The sequence below is a fragment of the Vombatus ursinus genome, unplaced genomic scaffold (assembly GCF_900497805.2).
Source record: "Vombatus ursinus unplaced genomic scaffold, bare-nosed wombat genome assembly UNPS02014942.1, whole genome shotgun sequence".
NCBI classification, from domain to species: Eukaryota; Metazoa; Chordata; class Mammalia; order Diprotodontia; family Vombatidae; genus Vombatus; species Vombatus ursinus.
The window spans coordinates 3,484,571-3,496,288 of record NW_020954720.1 but is presented as its reverse complement, the minus strand read 5'-3'; the positions used below and the strand labels follow the sequence as shown (position 1 = coordinate 3,496,288).

The following is an 11,718-nucleotide window of genomic DNA, read 5'->3' as shown; positions in this document are numbered from 1 at the left end:
GCCTCCCGCTCCGGCCCCTTCGTGCCCGCCGCCGCCGCCGCCCCCGCCGCCGGCCCCGCCGCCGGCCATGAGCGCCAGGGACGGGGAGGAGATGTGGTCCAGCAGGTCGCCGGGTTCGAGCGCCTGGTGGTGGTGGTGGTGGTGGTGATGATGGTGCGCCAGCGGCACGGTGGAGGTGGAGGTGCACGGCACGCTGTTCATGGTGTGGTAGGTGGCATCGGGCTTGAAGGGGTGGCTCTTGCCCTGAGACACGGCGATGTCCACGGCCGCCAGAGCCTCGGCCCGGGCCAGCAGGGTCTCGTCCAGGCTGGCGAAGATATTGCTCTGCAGCTGCAATCAACATAAACGAAACCAAACAAAAAACAAAACAAAACAAAACAAAACAAAAAGGCAAAACAAAAAGCAACCAAATAATAGAGGGCAGAGGGCAGGCCAAGGGGAAGGAATGAAAGCAAGAAGGGTGGGGGGTTAAAATAAGAGCGACGGGAAGAACAGGGGCAAATTAAAAGAGAGGGGAGCAAAAGGAGAGGGGATGAAGGGAGAAGAGGCAAAGACAGAGGAGAACAAGTCAGAGAATGGGCAAAATGAAAACATTGAGAAGAAAGGGGGGAAAGGAGGAGGAAAGGTTGGGGAGAGGAGAAGGGGAGAAAAGAAGAAGAAGAAATGGATATGTAACTCTCAGCTGGGGAATTGTGTCAAACACAAGAGCACATAAAGAAAATTCCTTTCAGAGGCCGAGTCATAAAAATTAATACAGAAAGTGGATGAAGTCGGAATCTCATGTGAACACCACTTTCAAAAAAGATCACAGGCGCTCAGATGATTGCAGAGGAAGACATGAAAAAAACATTAAGCGCCGCTTGTCAAAATGTGCCTCGCAGCGATTTTTTTATTAATGCACATACATACATGCAGTATACAGGAAAGAGAGAGGGAGTGGAAGAAGAAGGAGAGAAAGAGAGAGAAAGCGAGGGAAAGGCGTTGCAGCAGCTGGAGGTGGGGGTGGGGGGTTTCCCTTACCGGTGGAGTTGGTAGACAGGCTCTTCGTATTGCTTCGGAGCTGGAATGTAGAGAGGGGTATTTGTGTTCAGGTAGGGTGGGATGCATGGCAAAATGTGGCTGTTTGCTGTTCATGGACATCATCTTGAAGGCTTTGCATGTAAATCCAAAAACACTCCCAAAGTAAGGGGGAAAGTGCTCTTGATACTCTCCTCTTGTTCGGGATGGTTATGAAGAAGCAGTACCAGCTCCTGTAGTGGTGGAGGCGGATGCTGCTACTGCTGCTGCGGCTGCTGTTACTGTGCTGCTACTGATGCTGCTGCTGCTGCTGTTGCTGCTGCTGCCGCTGTTGCTGAAGCTGCTGCTGCTGTTGCTGCTGCTGAAGCTTGGAGCTCCCTAGGACCGCACAGTGTGCCTCCTTCCAGCTTCTCGGTCTCACTTATCTATCTGCTCTATCCTAGTGCTAGGATGAGATGCGCTCCTCTTACACCTGAGCCCCCACATCTCGTTGCTAGAGCCCGGCAATCTCTCGCGAGAGCTTGTTGTTCCACCGCTTTGATAGACATCGGCTGTCTCTCGCCCTCTCTCTCACTCCCTCTCCCTCCCTCTCCCTGTGCCTTGTTGCATCTTCTTGCGCACTTGCACGTCTAGCGGGTGCCGGAGCGTGGGAGCTGCTCTTATAATGACCACCAGGAAGGACAGTGCAGGTGTTACACCTGTGGCTGCAAGACATGCGCACTAAACATATCACCTTTTCCCACAGCTATCCTATAAAGATAAAACCTGTAGGTTCAGAAAGGAAATATTATCTTCTCTGTATGTACCATTTATATTCTGAAAGAAAGAAAGGAAGAAAGAAAGAAAAAGAAAGAAAGAAAGGAAGGAAGGAAGGAAGGAAGGAAGGAAGGAAGGAAGGAAGGAAGGAAGGAAGGAAGAGGGGGGAGATGCATGTGCACACGTCTGGAGATGTTCGAATTTTTATGTATCTTGAATATAGATTTTACATATCTAAACACACATATACCCATTAGTTTGGTACACATCTATGCCTGAGTGTCTAACGAGACGTTATACAATGCATACAGCTGGGCATTTGTATGCTAAATTATGCCCGCACATTCCTTTGTATACAGTATAAATAACAACACATAAATGAAGAAGGTGATGTCTTTTCGGTGAGAACCTGTTACTTTTAAGAATTATAAATGGGATCCTTGAGAATAATCATAGTGACAGACATTTGTTTGAAGCAGTCAGACGCTATTGATTTCCGTATAATTTAATTTCCTCCACATACTTTTGTTGCGATTGTTATTGTAACAGGCACTGCCAGTGACAGCCACTTAGGAGCCACAAGGAAGGAGCGTTTGCTTTCTACTTGGGAAAGACTGTTGAAGTGAAATTGGGCGTTTTCTTTATTGTTTGTCTCCTTTAACCGTGTACAAACCCACATTTCAAACGGGCTGTAGGTGATCTGAAGCACAGAGTAATCAAAAGGAAAAATACTTAACAGAATGTAGTTGGGATTCCTCCCTAACCCCCCTCAAAACACACACATACACACCACCTTCTTGTAGTGGGAAATCCAAGAAAACAGTGCAGAGTAAAGGAATAAGCAGCTGGAAATGTAACTTTTAAATCAATTTAGTTGCTTCTGTACCTTTTTCTGTCTACTTGCTTACTTTTTTCTTCAAGAGAAAATTGGAACAAACCTACTTTCAAAAAAAAAACACTAATCAAAATATTAATTTAAAACAAATTAGAAAAACACCTGGCACTGGCCCAATTTTTAATTATGAGTATTAATGACAGTGATAACAATAAATTAAGACCAAAGACAACCAGAAACACCTTTTAATTATCCGACCTGTTCTTTGGCCCAGGTCAGACGAATCCCTGGGGAAACAATAGTCAGGTGAATAGAATCCCAAGGGACGTTAATGCTTACCCTGGGTGATAATAACAATCTAGATATTATCACATCTGTGACAGCAGTGTTGAAAGCAAAGGGCAAGGGACTGGTTTTGAGAAGCAGTGATCAGATAATAAATCTGTTGTTATTTCAAAAAGACTAGCTGGATCTCTTATGTTCTAAATCTAGATGAATCCACACATACGTATATGTGTATTTCTACAAAACCAAATATCCATTCATAGACTTTTGTCCCCTTTGCATTATACCCCATGCACATTTGTATCATTAATATGTACTCATTTATATGCTAAAAATTTTAAAGTCCACTTCATCATGCTTTTTTCTCTGTTTCCCCTTCCAGCCTAAGAGGGAATTGAGAAGCATGTTCAATTACTTGGGCAAGAGGGAGCTGTGTTTTCATCCATTATGGTGCCCCCTGGGATCACTGAATGCAACTTTATCTCGATAGGGAATGGAATAGAAACAGAACATTTCTGGCTGAGGAGAGCAAGTTCCATGGTATTCATCATTATGAGTGTACAAGATCAACCAAATCTTAATTGAAATCCACTCTCATTTCATCTGAACTATACCAACTGACAAAAAGAAGGGTTGTTCCAAATGGAGGAACCTGGGATTTGGGAGTCTGGAATTTGGGGACACTGACTCCTCTTCAACCTGATGTGGACTATTCATACACTTCAGGCGTGATTTCAAGCTTGAGAAATTGAAGAGGGGCTGGACGACTGAGATCAAAACAATGTAGCCTTCGGTGGAGAAAGCAAAGACTTGGGACTCCAACCAACATCTCTGGTCAACCACAACACAGGCAGGAAGGTTTCATCTATAAATCACCATATATTCATGAGGAACATTTTCAAGAGAATAGTGACAACAGGATGAAAAGATTGTGACTTTGTTTCCCATTTGTCCCATCCCCTTTCCTTCTTTCTCCCATTTCACTTCTGTTTGGTTAACCAGAAAATCCCATAAACTCCAGGAGGGAGGGGTGAACAAGGAATGGGGGGGTAGGGATTCTCTTCAAATGAGGAGTCAAGCTCTTGTATGGAAATGTTAATTATTATTAATATTAATATTTGTTGTGACTAATAGGCTCTGTGTGTGCTTGTCACTTGTCTGAACTAGAATGTAAGCCCTTTAAGTACAAGAACCTTTGCTTATACTTCTTTTTATTCATCTATAGTACCTAATACAGTGTTGAGTAAATGGGCACTCAATAAATATTTGCTGGTTAGTTGATAGAAGAAGGAGCAGAGGAGAAGGTACTGGAATTCAGATTTTTCCTTCTTTCCCTAAGCATGTGGATTGCTGTCCTCTAATTTGGAAACTGGGGTCAGGGTGAGTGTATATCTTTAATGGAAACTAGACTTACCCACCTGCTAGGTTATGATTCAAAAATCTGCTTTTTGTGTGCCACTCTTTTCATTTCCCCCTGCCTCACCTTTCTTAGGTTTTTCCTGTTGTGTGGAGAAGTGGGATATGTATTCGTGGGGGTGGGAAAGTGAGGGAAAGGAATGCAGAGTAGGCCTGGCCATGACTTAGTGATATTTTACTGCTTTGTTTCCACTGGTTTGGCAATCATGGGCAAGCTACAATTGATGCACTGCTTCAGATAGCCCTTGCTTGTGCTAATTATGCTAGCATGGGGTCTCAGACTGGGCACAGATTCCAGTCTCCTCCCCCACCCCTTTTAATGAACATCCCCTTTTAATGAACACCACCAAAATAACCCACAATCTCATGGCCTCGTATCTTATCAATAGGAGGATAACAAGAACACCAGCTATTGATTTCTAAGGAATTTCCGCCTCTGGGGGCAGGGAGTCTATCAGCTGGATCGGAGACACATTTCTTTGCCTCATTAATTAATTTTCTCCTCCTCCTGTGGCAGGCCAAATGCCACATTTCCTCTGGCAGCCTCTTTTTCATTCTCAGAGTGGAAAAAAATCCTTGTCAGATTGGGTGGGGGTCCAAATTGTCACCCTGTCTGTAGTGCACTCCCTTCTCTTCCCCCACCCCCAATCTTTTCAGTCATCATTTGGAGTGACAGCTGCTGTCCACTCTCCAGTGCTGATTTTTTTCTCTATTACAAGGACGTGGATTACATTCAGTTCTTAGCCAGCTCAGACTAAAAAAAAAAAAAAAAGTTCTCCCTTCTAGGGTTTCATGAGAGTTTGGAAGTTTCTTACCTGACAAATATAAGGATATGAATATGGAGTTTGATTTCTGAAAGGGGAAAGATCTAAAATATATGGCCACAAGAGTTATCAACTGGCTTCGTCTCATTTTCTAGTATCCATACAGTATTACGTGGGTTAGGGACAAGAAATATCTGACAAGGATGTTCCCTCAGCCTTGGAGATTCAGAAGCTGTCTTTCTAGACAGTTTCCCCCTCATTCAAAAAGCTCACAGAACTCAATCAGATAACTTGGTTTGGTGACAGAAACCACAGTAAAGCTTTGCGACAAGAACTCTTGCTAATTATATGGAATTCTGCAAATGCTGCAGAGTTGATTTAGGGTGATTATCTCAGACCATTTCCCTTTAGTAGTTTCTCAGGTTTGTGTGAAGGTACTAACCTTGTCAACACACTTTATTTCAAAGCAATCACTTTCTGACACAAAACTTGAGCCTTTAGAAGATGGAAAAAGTTAAAGGGCCATTTTACATTTGTTTGAAACTCAAGAAATTTATCCTTTCAATCCCAGGCTTAAGCGATTTACACACACACACACACATACAGTAAGAGAAGAAAGGGAAGGAAGTGAAGGAAACTCTTGTCTTGGTCAACTCCTCTGAGGGAGATTAAATATTGGAACACTCCCTTACTTGGACACTTTTCTTTTGGCAGGAGAGGCACAGGCTAAAGGAGAAGACTAGTTCAAACTAACACACTCTCTCTCTCTCTCTCTCTCTCTCTCTCTCTCTCTCTCTCTCTCTCTCTCTCTCTCTCTCTCTCTCTCTCTCTCTCCTTTCCACCCTCCTCCCTCCGTCCCGTCTGTCTGTCTTTCTCTGTTCGTTTCTCTAGGAAAAGCTTCTACTTTTCTGCTCCCTACTCTCTCAGCTTTTCCTTCTAGACTGATCCAGTCTTCTTATTTCCCCTTGCCCTTCCTCCCACTCCCCAATTCCCTTTATTTCTACTGTCCTTTCAACTCCTCTCCTTCGTAGCTCATCTCCTTTTTCCGAAGCTGGCTCCCAAATTTGCAGCATTCTGGCCGGCTCACAATTCTGGTGGTGCATTTTTAATGCCTCCCCAAAATTCGCTGTTCATCGTATTCCTGCCGGGAACATTCGCATTCATGGAGAGAAGCGCCAGCCGACTCCTCGCAGTAAATCAGAAGCTTTGAGGGTCTTGTTCATTAGGGAAGCGCCTGGGCAGTAACTTTATTTTAATGTCCCAGTAGTTTCAGTAAAAAGAGGGTGAGGCAGGCATCGAGAAAGCATCTACTTTTCCACTAGTTTTGTTCTGCTCCAAATTTCAAAGAGGCGAATTTCCCTATTGTACCCTACCTGCCTGTCACCAGTAACCATTCCACTCACCCTCTATTCCCAAAGCATGAGGATTTATATGTTATTGTAACCCATTGTATTTGATTTCCTCTTTTAAGGTTCCCCAAAGACGAATATACTACAGATTAGAATATTAAATACTAACACCTCATACAAGACTCAGGAAAAAGGAGTGATTTGGGGATTCGTGAGTAATCTATAGGAATAAACCGCTGCTGTTTTCTGTTTCCAGTTCCCATTTTATTCAAATGAAACTTCCATTAGTTGCTTCCCACTTCCCAACACCACCCAGTGCTGTTAAGCATATCCTGAGCTTTCTCAAAGTATTATTAGCGGTAGCACCATTTAAAAAAAAAAAAAAAAACCCTATAATATATGTGTAGGGATTTTTTTTAAAGTAAAGTTCACCAACAATCACTATATCCTATTTAGCTATTAAAAGCATACATATATAAAATCCTCTTCCCCTGCGTATAACAAAACCAACCTACCTTCAGAAAGCCCTATGGGTGAACGCATAAAAACTATTTCCATGTCCTAATGAGGACCTTCCTTACATCAGCAAAGGCCTGCTAATTATCGGTGTACACGCTGCCATAATTGCTTTTGCAGCCAAAGTGTAGAATGGTGTCCTATTAAAAATGGAAAAGCTTGATTGGTGATTTAGGTCCCCGGGTAGGCAAGAAGTCCCCCACGAAATCCCTCCCCATCTCAAGGCTGAAAGAGCAAGTTGCCTGGAGGACCTACTTAGAGATCCCAGGGTATAAAGAAAACCCACGATACGGTGATTCTGCAGATCTTTGTGAAAGTTTCACCTTTTTCTCCGCTGCCCCCAAATAAACTACTAGTATGACACAAATACGGACTAATTAAAAGAACAACAGGGAAGAGCCCCCAAGCACCAGCGCCCAGGATCTCGAAGTGGAGCCTCTTAGCTGCTGAGGTAAATATGCAGCTGACCTAGTAAAACACCAACTGAGCACGCCTAACCAGGGAGTTGCACTTGGTGAAGTCCTCTGCCTCCTGCTCCTCTCCTGGCACCTCCACTCTTTCCATCTTCCCCTCCCCCACCCACGCGGCTTAGCACCCTGAAGCGGACGATGTTTTCTCCTTCCGTAAGTAAGACTCGGGAAAGGATCTGGAAACCGAAGAAGGAACAATGACGCCGCAAGTTAAGAGGAAGAGAGATCTGAGCTGAGTTCCGTCGCCAGAAGAGCCAGCAACTGCGCGCTCCCCTAGCAACCCCCTCCTTCCTCCCCGCACGAATCAAAGCCCGTTCCGAGGGGCTGGGAAATAGTTGCCTTGTCATGTAACACATTGCCCTGATTTATTATAAAATTTTAACGAAATCATGCATATTTTAACAGCCTTTAATCACTGCATGAAAATTTAATTCATGGACTGTAGCGCGTTTAAATAAATGAAGTGTTAATTCATTAGGATTAATTAATTTGTTAAAGGATTGTGTGCAAGGTTAAGGTGGAAGGAAAACTCTTTGTTAGTTCCTCGTCTTAATCACCAGGTTTGGTTAGCGTAAAAATAATACTAATAAATCGCAGAAGGGACTTCTCTGGGCCTGTGGGCTGGGTGGGGGGGGCATTGGCAGGACATTTGGAGATTTTGTGAAGGCACGGTACGGAAGGTGAGAAAGCAAGTTCAACATCGGTCCATCCCAGGACCCAGTGGCCAAGGGAGTTGTTTATGGAATGCAGGCAGCGAGGATGCCGCACAGCGAGCGAGGGGGTCCGAGGGCGGACTTGTCTGCAATACTTGGAATGAAGTTTGAAGGTGCCCTGAGGGAGAGGCGAAGATCTCAGAGGAACTCGTGGTGGACGAAGCTACTTTCCAGAAAGGACGTAGGAGCCCCAAGGTCCCAACCGTTGACCCCAGAGATGGCCCATATTGGTTCAGGATAAGGCACATTGGACCTCAGAAGATAATAAACATCTTCGAGGCGGGGCGCCCCTTCTACTCCCTAGGAGAGCAGGCTTTTGCTTAATGGAGAAAGTGATTTGCAAGCGTGGCCACCGCCTGACCCTTTCTAGAGCCCAGGGAACAGCTGTCTAGCCACCAGGCCGCCTGCCCCAGGCAGTGAACACGGGACCATTAGCAGGGAGGGGAAAGGGAAACAGAAAACACACACTCAACTGCAAAAGAGAAATAAGTGAATTTTGTTCCTTGTCATGGCCTCTGGGAAGACTTTATAGCTCGGTGACAATACCATCCCCAAAACACTCCTTAGTCTCTCTCTCCCCTGCCCCGACAAGGAGTAAATTCCTTGGGTAACTACTTGAAAGTGAAGATAAAGGCCTAAGTAGTGCCAAACCAAGGATAGTTTGAAAAGGGGTCTCTTCCTATACCTTTTCGGGGAGGGGGGGGATGTTGAGGTAGTAATTAGCGACTTATATTCAGGGTTATAAAAAGATTGGAGGTAGTAAGAGGCTGGAGGAAAGGAGAGAGAAGGAGGGGGAGGGGGACAAACACAGAGGCTTTCTTCCTCACTAGTGGGTATTGCGTTGTAAAGTGCATCCAAAAGACCAAGGACTAGGACAGAAAGTAAAGCAAATATAGCACAAAGCATTCTAGAATGATAGTGTCATATTATTAAACAGAAGCCCAGAACAGCTTCAGAGTACCTCTGCTCCAAGACAGATAGGTTCTTTAAAAAATCTGGATGATGATAGATGCTTCCTAGCTCAGAGTGGGGTTCCGAGAATTAGGCAGTAAATGTTCTCAATGCACTTTGAGATCACTGCTTAAAAGGCATTCCATCTGCCAAGTATTATTAAAGGGATAGAGTTTCAACATGATGGACAAAGGTTGAGTTGTTGAACTCCCACAAATAGGAATAGAAGAGATTCATAGGAGGCTTTAAGAAACCCTTCTAACCAAAGGACTAAGTTACACTCTACAACTCATAGGCCATAGTTTGAGACTGATTTCAGGTATCATCCTGAAGTACCAATCAAGGTAAAGGATTTTTTTGAAAGGTTTGATGCATATTTCAGAATCCTGACTCATTTGGGGAGGGGGAACACATATAGAGGCATAGCCTGCCTAACTGTACCTTGGTCAATGTTATTGTACAATAGTTGTTAATACATTTTACCCAAAGACCCCCCTGAAACCCCAAGAATCATAGTTCAATCACCCATTTATAACATTGAACCCAATGGAACTATCTGCTGCTTTCTGTTATTCCTCCCCACCCCTTTCTCCCTCTCACTTTTCATCTAATAACTTCTTTCCACAGAACCTAATATCCTGTTATCACAATTAATGACATTAACAAAACAAAAAAATAGCAATAGTTCTTGAAATGTTTTATTATGATCATGAGCCAATTTTCTCTCTAGAACTTGAAACACTTTAAATAGTAGCACATACCTAACAGAGCAGGCACTTAGTAATTGTCAGTTATAGAACAGGATAGGGGCAGCTAGGTGTCTCAGTGGCTAGAGTGCTGGACCTTGAGTCAGTAAGAACTGAGTTCAAACATAATTTCAGACACTTGCTAGCTGTGTGACCCTAGATAAGTCACTTAACCTGTTTGCCTTAACCACTGGAGAAGGAAGTGGTAAACCTCTCCAATGTCTATGCCAAGAAAACCCCATGGACAGTATTGGCATGCTATCATCCAGAAGATCACAGACAGTCATTCACGACTGAATAACAAAATAGAAGATGGTAAGCAATAAGCCTAAGTGTGTTTGTAGGAGAAACCCCAGAGAGGGAATGTGGTATAATAGATGAGGGCACATGAAGTATGGGAGACCTAGGTTCGAGTCCTGCCATGGCTCATACTATCTGCATGATTGTGGGCAAGTCATTTTTTTCATTTTTTGAGGGATCCCTCTAACACTACGTAAGTTGGAGGTGAGTTGCTGAACTGAATCAGATGAATGGCATTTCTATACAGCCATGAAACCACGGACCAGTTTCTATTAAAGAAGCTAACTTTAGTTAACGAAGGTAGCATTCAAATATACTCAAGAAGCTGGAACTCATTGAGTTTCTGAGAAAACAAACACTATGGATATATTTAAACTGAATGAAAGTTGATGTCCTCCACCAAGGCTAAAAAAATCAAACAAATCAAGTCCTATTATTTCTTCACTTCCTATCTGAAGACAAATTACCTATTGAGGATTTGTAATGGTATTTTAAAAATTCAGTTAGTAGTATGCTTTCATATAGTTCCTGGTGTGAATGTTCCTTAATTACTAGTTATTTGTCCTTGAAAAATTAATAGCAAAGAATGAATGTAATACTCCTGACAACCTTGATCTAAAGTTGTTGGGTTTTTTTTTAAGAATATTTGTGTAAACTTACTGTATCATATAAAGCCAACTAGAAGTTGGATATAAAGGAACAGGAAAACAGCATGAATTAAATGCTACTTGAAAAATAGCATTAGTTAAAAAGCATTATTAAACCAACAGGACTTTCAAAAATTCCACTCTATTTTTAATTCTAGTGGCTTGACTTTATAGGAACCTGTGTGTGCAAGAACCTATGTGATCTACTTAAAGAGGTTATAAAGCAACAACCAATAAATTTTGTAACCTAACCAGATCAATTTAGCTATTGACATGCAAGGGCCAGCAGAAACTTAGACCACAGACCAAGTACTAGTAACTCTACTAGTAACTAGCATGCAGATTTTGTGATTTAAATGGTTTTCTTCTAGAAGGATATTCTGTATTTCATATGCACTCTAATCTGAACCATTCGGGAAGAGAGCTCAAATAAATCGATGTTGTTTTAAAAAGAATTTTTGAGAAATATAACATCTTTCCATTATGTAATTATTCAACCATTTTGTCTTTTTGTAAGCATGGATATGTATTTTAAAAAACCAAATCAGAATATGGTGATCTTGCTAATTTAAAAAAGCCAATAGTCAAAATAAGAATAACATATTAAATTATGTCCTACACTTCCCTGGGCCTATGAATGTATTAGTTTTAATTAATGCTTGGGAAGTACTTTTGGGAGGCAGGTAGGAAGGGAAAGAAGAAAATGGTAATTCAGATGACAGAAACTCACCACATATTCATTCGCCTTGTATATGTTTTAACATTTTAGAGACAATTTTAGTGTCCACATGTTAAAAAATAGGCATGTCTTTAGCAAATAAAATGTTGTTTCTTTTAACCGAGCACACAATTAGGAAAATACTTTTGCCCTTTGAGTGCCAGCTTTAGAAATATCATTCTAGGTTCGTCACTACAATTTCAAATGCTTTACCTTAAATGCTCACTCATCAACG

General features: G+C 42.6%; 1 protein-coding gene across 1 annotated transcript in view; it reads right to left on the bottom strand.

Annotated features, from left to right (window-relative positions):
• The window catches only part of POU4F1 (POU class 4 homeobox 1), a 2,127-nt gene extending 984 nt beyond the window's left edge, over positions 1-1,143 (bottom strand). Inside the window, exons 1-2 of the mRNA XM_027844518.1 lie at positions 1,021-1,143; positions 1-330 (exon numbers count right to left, since the gene is read on the bottom strand). The exon at positions 1-330 is cut by the window's left edge and continues 4 nt beyond it. Of these exons, the coding sequence (XP_027700319.1) occupies positions 1-330; positions 1,021-1,143 (453 nt within the window). The remainder of the gene's footprint in view (positions 331-1,020) is intronic.
• Between the last annotated feature and the right edge of the window lie 10,575 nt (positions 1,144-11,718).